At 45.9% G+C, this 14,560-nt stretch overlaps 1 protein-coding gene across 1 annotated transcript in view; it reads left to right on the forward strand.

The window, feature by feature from the left end:
- The first annotated feature begins 230 nt into the window (after window positions 1–230).
- LOC147677808 (neural-cadherin-like) overlaps window positions 231–14,560 on the forward strand; it is a 684,133-nt gene continuing 669,803 nt past the window's right edge. Inside the window, exon 1 of the mRNA XM_086945589.1 lies at window positions 231–1,563. Coding sequence (XP_086801715.1) covers window positions 231–1,563 — 1,333 coding nt within the window. The remainder of the gene's footprint in view (window positions 1,564–14,560) is intronic.

Consider the following 14,560-nt stretch of genomic DNA (forward strand, 5'->3'; position numbering starts at 1 on the left):
GCTCCTGGCTGCCTCCCTGGCCATCCCTTCCAGAGACAGGAGACCCTCTCAGAAGGAGCACCCCTGAACTGAGAGGAAGAAGCATAGACAGCTGGTGGCAAGCCCCCATTACTTCCAAAGACCCCTCCCAAAGGGCACACTGAACGGCCCCGGGAGCCCTTGGCTGGCAGCAGGTTCGGGACCAGGGCACTGGTATTCCTTCAAAGCCCAGCCTTGATGAGGTTGGCAGCATGGGCTTCAACAGGAGAGCAGCTTCGTTTGATGCCACGACCCTCAGGTCTGTCCTTCTAACTTCCATGCTCACCCTGGTGTCCATGGAGGGCACCACAGGCCTCCGGATGCCCTCCTTCTCAGGGCACATCAAGGAGAACTCCCCGGCTGGCAGCGCTGTGCATGGGCTGGACATGCCTCTGAGCCGCCTGAGCCCCAAGCCCTGGTGCGCTGTGGTCCATGGGAACCGGTGGCACCTCCAGCTGCTGGGAGAGGGTCGGGGGGACTTCGGGCTCCTCCTGCAGCCGCGACGTGGCCGGATATCCCTGCGGAGCACGCAGGCCCTGGACCGAGAGGAGAGGGCCGAGTACCGGCTGCACCTAGTGCTGTGCTGCCAGCACCGCCTGCTCACCGTCCAGGGACCCGGGAACATGCTCACCAAGTTGGCCACCATCTCCATCAGCATCCTGGACGAGAACGACAACGCGCCACGTTTTATGGCCAGCAACGACCTGGGCCCCCACATCAGCCTGGACGAGACCGCCGGGCTCCGCTCGGTGGTGGGCCGGGTCAGTGCGCAGGACCCAGACCAGGGCACCAACGCTGAGGTGGTCTACTACGCGGAGCCCACCAGCACCCACTTCTTTGTTATCCCCAAGACTGGGCAAGTCATCCTGGTTGAGTCACTTCTGAACATGAAGGTGGCAGTCAACCTTACTCTGTATGCCCGGGACCGCGGGCACCCACCGCTGGTCAGCGCACCCCTTGAGGTGGAGATCTGCCCCAAGTCCTTAGAACTTCCCATGAAGGTGGCACCACGGAAGCGAGAAGGTAGATCGCTCCTCCACCAGGGTCGCAACGAGAAGACCAGGTTCATGTCCCTTGAGAAGGTCCACAGTGACAGCACTAAACCTGAATACCACAGAGCCCTTCCTGTTCCACATCCGGGGCATGACCTCGCCCCGTCACTTCCCCATCCTGGTCTCCATAGGACCATCTCCCATTCCATTGCAGCAGTCCACAGCCCCCATCCCCAGGATCAGCATCACAGTATCCAGCCCCATCTCTACGGCACCTTGACCCATCCCAGGCCATACAACACAGACCCCCTGCCAGGGCCAGAGCCCCACACGGCCCTCCTCGTGCCCGAAGACACAGTGCCGGGCTCCCTGCTGACCACCTTGTCTCCTGGCCGCTGGTTCCCTCATGCCTGGTTTGAGCTGCTGTCCCCTCCGGCTCTGGACTCTGCTCTTCACGTGGACAAGGAGACCGGACAAGTGACGCTCACGAGGACCCTGGACCGGGAGAGCGCAGCCCACCTGGAGTACATCATCAAAGTGCACGAGAGGGCAGGTAAGAAACGTGACACTGCCAACCCTGTGTCTTACATACATGCGATGAACAACCCCCAACTGTAATTATTGTGGCTGTAACAAACCTCGACCGTCACCCAGGTCACGACCCAACACACTATCTGCTACTTAAAAATACCCCATCTTCTCAGTATCCCAACATCTTTAGAACACTTTGCTCAAGTCATATTGGAACACAAGATTTTTGCTGCATTTTAAATTCACCATATCTTCTGATTACCTTAATTCCCTGCTTTGTGACCTGGATTTAGGTTCAATTCTATCCCATGGCTTTCTGTAGATTGTTCTGCCACCTTGGGCTCAGGGTCCTAACACTCTGTATCAAGATCCAAATTAAATAAATACCACAGAGTACCATCCTATGACCTCTGACCTCCTGTTCTTCGGGCATCTGTGGACAATGGTCCTGTTGTGGTTTTCATCTCTTTAATATTTTGTGCAGTGATGTGAATCTTTTCCTTATTTTCCCCATTCTTTTTTTAACATCCTTTTTATTAATTTCGGTTTATAATACAGTATAGGTCACAATAACTTTCCATATTAGAAACAACAGTTGGTTCACATCATAACAAAGGCACCAGTGACAACGGCATTATAAGGGTACGACTTCTTGTGACAGTCGATTCCTGTTCTTGCCCCCCCTGCTAGTTCGATCGAAGGGGAGATGCAGATCTCTCCTCTGTATGAGTTCCATTTTCCCCACTTTTTATACCATTTTTTGGGGCAGCCTCTGCCTTTAAAAACCTCTTTTTTGCCAAACATGATTTTCCCATTCTTGATCGGGTTACCCAGGGCCAGTAATGGGCATCTTTTTCAATCAATCAATCAAATAATCTTTATTCGATCCTTTCCCAGATGATCATCAAAGACGTACACGATTTAAAACACTCACGGATTAATATAAAACAGTCAAATAATGAAAGTTTTTAAAATACAGCCATACAAATTGAATGCATACCAGGCACAAATGGGGTCTGCAATGGAGCTCCCAACATTCCAATGTTCTAATATAAAACAATACAGTCACAAAAGCCAGGGCATATGATATAAGTAGAATTGAGCATCTGTTGGTTAGAATAACATTCCCTTTCTCACACGTAAAATGCTCCTAAAAAAATGGGCAACCAAATAACAGGTATCTTGCAGCCTGATTCATGAAGCAAAATTGCGCTCGCAAAGGGCCAGATTCTGAGAATCTGGCCCTTTGCGAGTGCGATTTTTGCATTTGGGATTCATCATCCCAAATGCAAAAATCGCTATTTGCGAAATGGCATATTTGCGAGGAATTGGATTTAAGGAATCTCTATTGGAGATTCCTTAAATGCAATTCATGAACCAATTTTAAATTGCGAATTCGCAATATTTGGTCGCTATTTACCACGAAGTCTGACTTCGTGGTAAATAGCGAAAAAGTAGAAAAAAGCACTTTACAGCATTTTTCTCTGTTGCATGTTATACGCACACATGTCCTTTGGACATGTGTGTGCGCAACACCTGTGTAAATTTGCATTTCAGGGTTGCTACAGGGTGTCCTTTGGACACCCCTGGCACCCTTGAAATCGCTATCTTATTTCCTTAGGCCCATAGGAATGAATGGGGAGTTATTCCTTATTTGCGATTAGCAATTTGCTAATCGCAAATAAGGAATGTGTAGGAATCGCAATTTATTTTGCAATTCCTACATGAATCCCGTTTTGCGAGTCTGTAATAGCGATTTCTTATGAATCGCTATTAAAGACTCGCAAAATGGGTCTTTGATGAATCTACCTGTTGGTCGTTTAGCTGCTGTAAGAAGAGCAAAACAGCTTTGCACTTAGTGCCTGCACAATAGAGGCAATAGAACTCTCCTGGTACAGGCAAGATAGAAATTGCAAAAGAAAACAAAGAGCAGTAAGGTCTGGTTTGAATGCTCGTCACACGGTCAAATACACATATTGTTTGAGAAGTATTGCCCTACAGGGAAAAACAACATCCAGCATCTCGTTCCTAACCTAAAATGAGACAGTAAGTTGCGTTCGTACATGTTCTGCACAAGTAATAGGTAAGGGGCAATCCCCGCTGTCATCTGAACCAAACAATAACCTCTTACAGACGGATTCACCACTTCCCCAGCCTCCTCAGAGGCACGTCTGGGATATTTTTATTTTCTACCTAAATGAGTTCTTTCTCCCCTGCCAGCCTTCTGACACTCCTTAGTATAATCTAACACCACAGAACATAGCAAGACCGCAAATACAATGTAACCCAAAATAGCAGGACATCTCAATGACTTCTTTTATATCTATTAAACAGTTCCTGAATATTTCTCCTTCCGCCTTTCACCCAGTTGTTGCATAATCCCCTCTCTGGTCGCCTGCTTTGCATCTCTAGATGTCTGTACACTGCCTTTGTCATATCTTCAAATGTAACCCCCCTTTTCTATTGTACCACTCTCCCCTCTGAGGTCTAAGAGGACATTTGCCTCGTTCATTCTCCTGATAGTATACTTCAGCTATAGGTGGGTGACTTTGGTGGTTTTTATGCATTTAATGCATCTGGTGCCTACATCTCCTTAGTGTTTCAACCACCCCCCCCCCCTCCATTATAGTTTTTCATCACAGAACTTCATGGCCAATCTCTTCTTTCCTCCCACATCGAGTACTGTTTTTGTGTTTTTTTAACGCTCATTTTTATTGGACTTGTTAATTACAATCATTTTACAGCATATGACTCTGATACGTATGTTGCAATTATCAAATTAATTCAGTAAAGAGCGTATACAACGTAGCTGCAGTACTCCTCGAAGCGCTACATGGGAGTGAGTATAAATCCTGGCGTGACGTGAAATCCAAGCTGGTGGCGAGATGTGGGTCACTGAACCAACAAATATCCGTTGTGCGGCCCGTCATGCATCAAAAGATGGGGCGCTTAATACAGGAATTAGTACCCAAGAGTAAAGCTGTGTATGAGACCAGCAGCACAGCAACAATAGCTGGACAAATAGAAAGTAACAGAGGAGGGTTATTGGCAGCCTTGGGAGAGGAACCCAGGGACGATAAATGAACGAACTGACCTGTCAGTGAATATACCTTCCAAGTGGCATTTTTTTCTTTTTTTTATCTTTCATATAGCGCAAACTTGACTGGGATCGGGTATCAGAGCGCTTTACATAGCACCAGTTGCGTTACATGAGGACACATTAATTTTTGTTAGGCACAGGGAGATTAAGATTCATGATCGGCTCGCAAAGGGCGAGATTCTGAGAATCTGGCCCTTTGCGAGCGCTATTATTGCATTTGGGATTCATCATCCCAAATGCAAAAATTGCAATTCTAGAAATCGCTAAATTGCGATGAATTGCATTTAAGGAATCTCAATTTGAGGTTCCTTAAATGCAATTCATGAACCATTTAAAAATTGCGAATTCGCAATCTGGAGCCGCTATTTACCGCGAAGTCTAACTACGTGGTAATTAGCAAAAACTTTGAAAAGTGCACTAAAGTGCATTTTTCAAAGTTTCATGTTGCGCACACACATGTCCTAAGGGCATGTGTGTGTGCAACATATGTCCACACATCAATTTCAGGGGTGCAACCTGCACCCTTGAAATCGCATTCTCAATTTGCGAATTGCTAAATGCGATTAGCAAATTGAGTTGGTCTTCCCATTCATTCCTATGGGCCTCTAGGCCATAGGAATGAATGGGGAGATATTCCTTAATTGCGACTCCCATTTGCGAGTCGCAATTAAGGAATTATTAGAAATCGCTATTTTTTAATGGATTTCTTGATGAATAGCATTTTGCTATTCCTTAATAGCGAATCGGTATTTTTTGCTATTAAGGAATCGCAAAATGTGTTCTTGATGAATCTGGGGGTAAGTGATTTGCCCAGAATCACAGGATGTTCAGCGTCATTGCCGAGACTCGAACCCAGTTCCCCAGATTCGAGGATGACGGGCCCTAGCCGTTAAGCCAACTCCTGCCCCCTTTCCTTCTTTTTTAAGCTCCAAGACATGCTTGCCCTTTCCTTATGGATGAATAAAGCCCCCTCACCCCCCTCCTATTTGAGTCCTGGGATCAAACCTGCAACTCGTTTTTCTCCATGTATATGTCCATAGTGTGGGGCCTGCCCTTTCTGAATGCAGTTACTAAACATGGGACCCCCGTTATTCGCCTCGTCTCCAACCCCGCAGTGACTCACCTTCTGTTATTCTTCCCTATGCATTGCATTATTTATGCCTGGGCCCAGCGTAAACCACATTGCGTCCTGATTCATAAGAAGGTGCAAGGGGTGGGGTGACCTCCATTGACGGGAAATTGACCTCTTAGCTAGAAGGGGGCAGAGATCCAGGGCACGTGGATCCAGGGCACGTGTTGGGCCCTGCGCTTCTTGGGACGCTGGGAAACCCCCAATGCAGGAGCTTCTCAAGGGGGCTGTGAAGGGATTTCAGTCCAAGCAGGCAATGCGCGGGAGATTTGGGTCCAGTAAGAAGTGAGGGCGCTGCAGCCCCAGAGCACGTGCTGGAAGTCCTCATCAGTGGAAAAACAAAAACAGGCACAAGAAGCAGTAGCCCCCGGAAAAATCTTCTTGATCCTGACAGGGGAAAGGTGAGCCTGATGTAAAAAAATAGAACAGAATTAATTTCAACCTGGCGTTCCAAGAGATCGAATAAGGATATTGTGGCGCCCTCGCCCATTCTTTCTCATGGATTGCCCTTCTAGTTCAGCCTTCCAGAGATCCTGCAAGTGTTGGTGTGAGGGTGGGAGCCGGAGGTGCATTGATGTGATGGTATTTGCCAGTACCGCATTTGAGTTGGTTCCGCGTCTGCAATTGCTCATTTAGTGCGCACAATATGTGATATTAGACAATACGTTAAGCATTGCCCCTTATGGAGCGCATGTTGGTCTTGGAAGGTCCGAAAGGATTGAAGGGAGCCATTTTGATTCACATCAGTCCAATCCCGCTGAACCCCAATGCATAAGTCTCCTCAGGTCAAGGAAAGAATATTGTCCGGAGAGACCCAAAGGAGGCTGCTGAGGGTTTAGGGGGACAGGCTCCTCATGACCAGGCAGAGTTGAGCTAGCCAATGGAGTGTCCTGTCACTCAAACCAATGTAGGTCTGGAACCAGGGAGAACAAAGTTGAATATTTCAGGCAGTCGTAACGGCCTATCAGTTGCACCAGTCTCACCCAGGCCTGCTGCTCAGTCACCTGCCCAACCACTGCAACTGACACACTACATACTGTGCTTCTAAATTAAGGGCCCCAGACTCCCCTGGTCGACTAGGAGGCTCAATGTGGCCAGTGCAACTCTCCGGTGGCCACCAGCCCCTATCACACTCCCAGGAGGACAGCTAAATCCTGAAAGAACCGCCAAGTCAGATCAGTTGGAAGATTGGCTAAGTAGCACAGGAGCCTCGGAAGCATCACCATCTTTAAAACCGCGAGGCGACCCATAACAGAGATTGGGAGTGTTAAAAAATGTATCTGAGTTTTGAGAGAGGTAACACAGCACACAAGGGGTCATCTGTCTATCTATACGCAGATATCGGAGTGTGGTACCCTCCTACTTTATCAAGTCCTCTCCCAGGAATGCATCCAAAGGGGGAAGGCCTCGACGTAAGGGGAAGAAACTTGATTTTCCTTTATTGATCAGTAGACCAGCGGCCCACCTACATTTGTCTAATCTATGGACTATTTCGCCTAAGCTTGAGTGAGGGTCCTTCAAATAAATGAGGACGTAATCCTTGTAAAGAGAGGTCAGATGGACACCACTTGGGAGAGTGATGCCCCAACTGTGTCGTTCCTGTTGCATGGGGACCGCGAATGGCTCCATGGCTAAAGTGAGCAGGAGGGGGTTTGAGCGACCACCACTGTCCTAGTACCTCTGCCAATTACAAAATGGATCCTGTATACGGCTGCCCAGCCGGACTCTAGCCACGGGTTCACTATAGAGCAACTGCACTAGGCGTATAATTCAGGGTTCAAATCCTAAATCATGAAGTACTGCAAAGAGGTAGCGCCAGTTAAACGTATCAAAAATATTATTATCATTATTATGATTTATTATTAATAATCATAATAAACAAATTTATAAAGCGCATGGTTACTCTAGACTAGTGTGTCCCCGCGCTGCGGTACATTAGAGGCAAATGTTCTGGACATAGAGAGCTGAGACCAGTCAGCCTCCACCCTGGACCACCAACGAGTGGCCTGGTGTAGCTTTATAGAGATGTCTCTCTGAGAATGGACTATGGAGCCCGACTCATCACTGAGCACAGTAATGTGGAGATGTTTCGTTTCGGTGGATTGGATCCAGGCCAGAAATCAGAGTGCCTGTTGGTGCTATACGCAGCCCAGTCACAACACAGTCTTTTGATTAACATTGCTTCCTCCTTATTGATGTCTCCAGTCTCGCCCTAGCAGAGGAATGGGATATTATCTTTCATTCTATTTCCAAAAATAATTGTTCAAACCAGGTCAGATCGAGCTCCAGAGATTTACGTGCACCCACCACAGACTGGATACAGCATCCCGAGTCGCCACCTTTAGTGCCTCCCACTCAACTGCCTCCATGAAGGATGAGCCCTCAAAATATTCAACCATTTGGGAGGCAAGATTTTCCCTAAAGCCCTGTCCTCTAACTTTGAAACGAGGATTCGCGAAGTTGGAACCAATGAGTGTGATCTTCCCCAATCCAGGCCCAACAACATTGAACGGAGATCAGATATATCTCTGGCCAAATAGTCGGTCCCAGTAACTATAGGGGAAAGGCTCGTAGTGCAGACCATCCTATTCAAGCGCAGATACAGATCATGTAAAGGCGATAAAAGGAGTAAAGACATGAAACTTTGTTATGATGCCGCCAGATGTTGGATAAGGACCGTTGACAGTCACTGAGTTAATGGGTCTGCTTTCTGCACAGTCGGCTCCCTTGGAACAGGGGGATGGGACCTACTAAGGACCACTTCAAGTACGATACTGACATCTCTGACAAGAAGCCAGGGAATACGCGCCCAATCCGCCAGGTGCACACAAAACTGGTCAAGAAAGGCCTCTCGATGTGTATGTGGTGCATATATGTTGCCTAAGACCACCGTTTCCCCATCTACTCTGCCCTCAAGAAATATAAAGCTGCACTCCAGGTCTGTCACTATCTCATGGCTATTGTTCCTGTTTTTTAAGTCTTCATTATTTCTCCAGTCTAATCAACACGCGTTTATCCTTCTTCCATTTCTGCCTCCAGCCCCTTCCACGACTTGACTGCCATGTCCTCTCTTTCTTTTTTCTCTTTTAAATTACATTTTTGTACTTTTTTTCTAATATATTCTCAATATACTCCTGCTCTTTGTTCGATTCACTGGTCTTAATCGGTGTCTTTTCTGCAGTTTCCTTTCATTGCCTCTTTTCCAGTCCTATGATTTCTAGACCTATATACCTCTTGATGAAATCACTGCAGTGGCGGTTCCTCTGGGAAGGCGGATGAGCGTCGCCCCACTTCTTTTAAGCAATGTCACCAAAGGAAAAATAAAATGATAATAACTCTGTTATTATTTTATTTTTTTCCTTGTTGCAGCAGCTTTGCGGGCTGGAAGGGGAGAGGCTGCTCTGCTGACAGAGCAGGGGAGGGAGGAGTGGTTTGTACTGCCTAAAGCGCGAATGAATGAGGGCCGGACAAACATTCATGTGCAATTTGCTTGTTCTCCATGAAGGCTACATTACAGCCTGCATGGAAAACATGCTCAGCCTCCCATTCGCTGGCTGAGCGCCGATCCACGATGCTCAGACCAATCACAATGCTGCATTGCAGGACCGAGAGGAAGAAGCGGTGGTGCAGGAGGGTGGCAGCGACAGACAGGTAACTGTGTATTTATCCTTTTTATGATTTTTTACCTCCTCGCCCCTTTGACCTACCCTCCACTGCCTTCAAATACCAGCCGCCACTGCATCACTGTCGCCTTTCTGAGCTTGTTTATCTTTCCCCATGCCTACTCCGATCTCCTGCCTGCTTGCTGCTCTGTTTCCTGACTCCCTGCCCCTGTCCACGTGCTTGGTCCAGACAGTGCCCCTTCCACTCACCAAGGTGCACCTAGGGAGGAGATGTGGCCTACTGGCTAAGTTCTTGACTTCCAAACCTGGAGACCTGGGTTTGAATCCAGGATTCGCCATTCGGCCAACAGACAATCAATCTATTGCCTTATGTCACTTACGTTTTTTAGAGGCAACTTTATTTGCAGTGTGTTTTATGCAGTAAAATGAATTAGTTCCTTCCTTCCATTGCCGTCCATGTCCCCTCACTTCAGAACTTCCTCTCTTCACTTTTACCTATCTGTTTCCTCACCCATACGCCTTTCTTACCTCTGTCCTGACCTTATCGGCCGCCCATCCATTCATCTATCCATACATAATTACATACATACATCTGTCCAGTAGAGCAACACCTGATTTGGCAGTTTTTTTTAGAAATGTTCCCTCAAACCGGGTTTGGGAAATAGGTCAAAGGTTTAACGTTAAAGCTGATTTTTCAGGGATCACCTTAACAGACTTATTCAAATAGGAGGCATATGCCTTACACTTACAGATGTGGAAGCCTGGAAGAAGTGTCAATGATACTTCAATGGGTTGAACTGTGAGGTCAAAGAATGTAGAAAACGTTCAGATTTAGCAGCCGGGGGTTTCAAACCTAAGGGACAGAGATGGTTTGTTCGCCCTTCAAAGTCCTTCAAATAGTTGCTTTGGGTGACTTTTATTGCAAAATTGGTACGGGATTGATGTGAGAGGTATTTATATTGAAAAAAAATGTATTACCAGATGTACAAGTTCTCCTGCGCGTATCGGTTAAAGGGGAATGACAATTGCCTTCTGTTGATCTATAATTCTTTGAGTGACTTCCATTCCTTAAAGAAATCTTTAGTGAACTCTTTTACAGAGGGTTTTGTCTTATAGGAAAGTTAAATAGGCCAAAAGGGTAGTTTCATTTGCACACCTCAGGATTGTGGAGGGAACACGGGGATTTTACTACTGTTTAGCAGTGGTAAAGTGCACAGAGTGCTAAAGAAACCAAAATGAGACGTGAACAATTGGGAGGACCACTACAATTTTTTTTACAGTAATAATGTGGTGTCATGCTGGTTTGTGCTTGTATCCCAAGCCCGTCTCTAAGTGGTTAGCAAGTGCACTGGGTTTTGCAGGTGGTAGGAAATAACTATATAAGATCAATACAGCAGTAGCAGTGATTGGCTATGGCATGTACAACTCCTAATGACATATGCCTTCCTGTTTAAAGTTTGCAGGTTCATGGCACAATCTGGATAGTTGTGGAATGCCTTCAACATCTTGGTGTGCTGTTTTTAGAGGGGTTATGTCTGTTGAGGTCCTCGTGTGTCCTTGGTCTATGCAATTGTTGTTTATTTCAGGGACCATGTAGCCTCAGTTTTTTGTACAGTCCTCTTTTGAAGAGTGACCGGCAGTTTTTGAGTTCCAAGTAGGTCATGTTGCAGAGTTGTTACCGAGTAATGTTGTCTGTTGAAGGGGATGATATGTGTACTCTGTTCCTTGTCTGTCTCGTTGCACTGTTCTAACTGTATATCATGCTGCAGAACTCTTACTGTGATCTGTGGTTTATTGCAGGGTGTACATATTGGTCATGTTGCACAGTGGTTACTATATAGTGTTGTAATGATAATAACAATTGACTCACAGTATTGTCTTTTGCAGTGGGAAGCCATGTTCAGTTCCTATAGTGTCATGTTGTTTAGTTCCTATTTTGCTCTGTTAATAATTTTGAGGCTGGGTGTGTGAGGGTCTTTTTTCGAAATGAGAGGACTCTTCTCCTGACTTTTTGACTCTACACTACCATGTGGAGCCCATGATCACACACAACTACCTGCTTAAGACATTAGGAACTGCATACCACTTTTGTAGAATAATTTTAAGGTGCCTGCCTTTTGTGTTTGTCAATTTGTTCCCCATGATGTTGCACAGTTCCTGATATATATGATTTCTCTTAGGTGCAGTTATGCCTCAGTCATAAGTTAGGTCTAACTTATCTCAGTTTGCAGGGCAGACTTAGCCTGTGTGTCTCTGGCCTCCTTACAATGTGTTGTCAGATGCGTTCAGCTCTTGTCACATACAGATGAGAGTTGAGTTGGCCATTATACCATTCCGTAATAGCCGGAATCTGCCTAGGATTGGGCCGGGTGCTGTTGCCCTAGTCATGGATCATGGCGAGTAGGCAGTTCTCTGATTAGATTCCCTTCTACATTCAGTAGACAGTGCAGTGCCGCAAACAGAAGAACAGGTTATATTCATTCGCAAAATGGGTTGAACATTACTATATCGTGGGTAAGTATTGACCTTCCAAAATATAGCATCCACTGTATTGCCTACTACCACATCATATAGTGGATGTATTTGAAAACAAGGCAAAGAGTATTTTGAAACATAGCTAGCTAATTAATGTCCCTGATATCTGCAACTCTAAAACGCTTGGAAACCATAATAAATGTATATGACGGAATAACGAACAGATGCAGAATAGGCAATACTAATAAAGACAAATACAAAAAATACTTTTGATAGTTCTTAGGTCTTGTATCTTAGATTTAGCAAATCTTCTTATCATGATAGGGTATAGAAGTTAGAATGTAGGTGATGTGTAGTGCTGGTAGAACAGGGAATATAGAATTTAGTGCATGGCGGTTGGAGGATTATTGTTTGAACTATGGCTTTCTGGTGTCTTCATCCTGAGCCTCGTCCTGTTGTCCTATTCCTGCAGCTGGAAATAAAGACTCTCAGTCAGGTAGAGTGTCTGTTAACGCAGCAAATTTGGAGATGGAGGCAATTAAAGAAAGAATGGATCAATGAGCGGAGTCTTATAAAGCACATGGACACTCCTGGGAGTGTCCCGATGATGTGGACCAGTGGTACGGAGAAAACGCCATTTAGGCATGAGTGAATAGCCAGGTTTTAAGGTGCTCCCTGAAAAGCAATCCACAACTAACAGTGCAAAGCTCAGCAAGGAGCTGATTCCATGATTGAGCAGCCACGTGGGAAGAGGAGCGATATCCCTTTCTAGGCTGCCCGACCTTGGGTACCACCACCAGAGAACGTGTAGAGGACCAAGACCCCATGGTGGAGAGTAATGCAACAGCCTGGCCGAGAGGTATTAGGGGCCAACAGAAAAATAGGCCTAAAGTGCCAGTGGTAGTGCCTTGAAGAGCATTCATTTTTCCACTGGCACCCAATGTAACAATGAATGAGCTTTAAAATCACATGCACAGCTACATTTTGGACAATCTGTAGCCTGGCAATCAAACAGTCCGGGAGAGCAACATACAACATTTTGGCATAGTCCAACCTGGATGTACAAATGGCATTGACAACTGTCTTATGGAAGTTCAAAGGGAGAAAGAAATGAACTTTATTTAGGGCTCAGAGTAGCTTAAATCATGCACCAACCACTGATGACACCTGGGTATGAAAAGGACAGCCCAGTGTCAAACTTGACCCTCAAATTCTTAACAGCTGCAGATGGCTGAGGAGAGGCGGGGACAGAATTGGGCCAATAGCTCTGTCATCAATTTGGCAGAAAGGACCCAAATATTATAAGTCTCCAACTTATTTGTATTTCAGATCAAGTGGCTGTAACTCAGCCAATCAAAGACTGCTTGGAGACCGGCTTTGAAGGGAGCAGCCGTGGTCTCAGAACCCTTCTCAAAAGAGAGCAGCAACTGAGTGTCATCAGCATCGGCCACCACCGTAAATCCATGGAGTTCAACGAAAGATGCTAGTAGAGCCATGTAGATGTTAAAGAACATTGGGCTAATGAAGGGCCTGAGGGACTGGGGCTTGTTTGCTGGGAAGAAAGGGGCCAGCCAAACTGATTGCCCTCTGACCCCAGGAAAGACTTAATCCAATCCATGGCGAGGCCCGCTATCCCCAAGCTTGCAAGGCATTGCAGGATTGCATGGGATCCGGTATCAAAAGCCGCAGATAGATTGAGTAATATCAATGCAGCTCTTCCCCCGTGGAGTTTCAGTTTAATGTATTCCGAAATGTCTGATAATACTGTCTCCGTACAATGTTTCGGACGAAAACCCAAATGACTTGAGTAGAGTAGCATATATTTTTCCAGATGTTTTAAGAGCTGCTTATTTATCAGCTTCTCAAACATTTTCAAAATTGCAGGAAGGTGTGATATTGGTCTGAAATTAGGCAACAATTTGGGATCAGTTTCTGAAAAAAATGTTCAAGTTTTGCTTGTTTACAGACCAACGTTGCCGAGGCGATTGATAGTGAGGTGCTAAAAACCTTGTTCAAAACTGGATTGATCGTCTCAACAGCAAGCCCCAGCATAGAAGGTGGACGCAGGTCTGCTGGAGGGCCCAATATGCTTGTCAAAATGGCAACTTTGGACTCCTCCAGCGCGATGGAATTAAAATGGAGGAGTGAACAGAGCCTAGGTGCAGCTTCTGGACACAAAGGCAATTCGCCATCCCCATCCGGTGTAGATGCCACCACCGACTTGTTCTGCATTCTGGTGATTTTTGCCTCAAAGAATGTCGAGGGATAATCTCAACGCACCTGAGCAGGTAAGATCCCAAAGATACACGATGATGGAGGCAATCTATTGTTTGCAATTTTCAAAATCTCCTGAAGGTCATTGGAAGCAGAAGCAATTTTGTAGTAAAAAATAAGCCGCTTAACGTTTCCGAGAATACCTTGAGACGGATAGCGAGATCCTCCTCCAAAATAGGTCTGGGTGAGAACAGATATAAAGTTCGAAATTTAAACATCAACTCAAATGCAACCTCAGACTTCATTAACGATTCAACCTCATCCAATGTTTTTGAATGGCCCGACAATGACTGTGAAAAGATCTAAAAAACGCTTTTGCCCGCTTGAGACTGAGGCAATAAGCTCCTGATGGGCAGATGATTCTTGAGCAGTTAAGGAGAGAATATAAAAAATTATATAACAGCTTAATCAAGCACAA

Source organism: Lissotriton vulgaris, chromosome 12, assembly GCF_964263255.1.
Source record: "Lissotriton vulgaris chromosome 12, aLisVul1.2, whole genome shotgun sequence".
Classification (NCBI taxonomy): Eukaryota; Metazoa; Chordata; class Amphibia; order Caudata; family Salamandridae; genus Lissotriton; species Lissotriton vulgaris.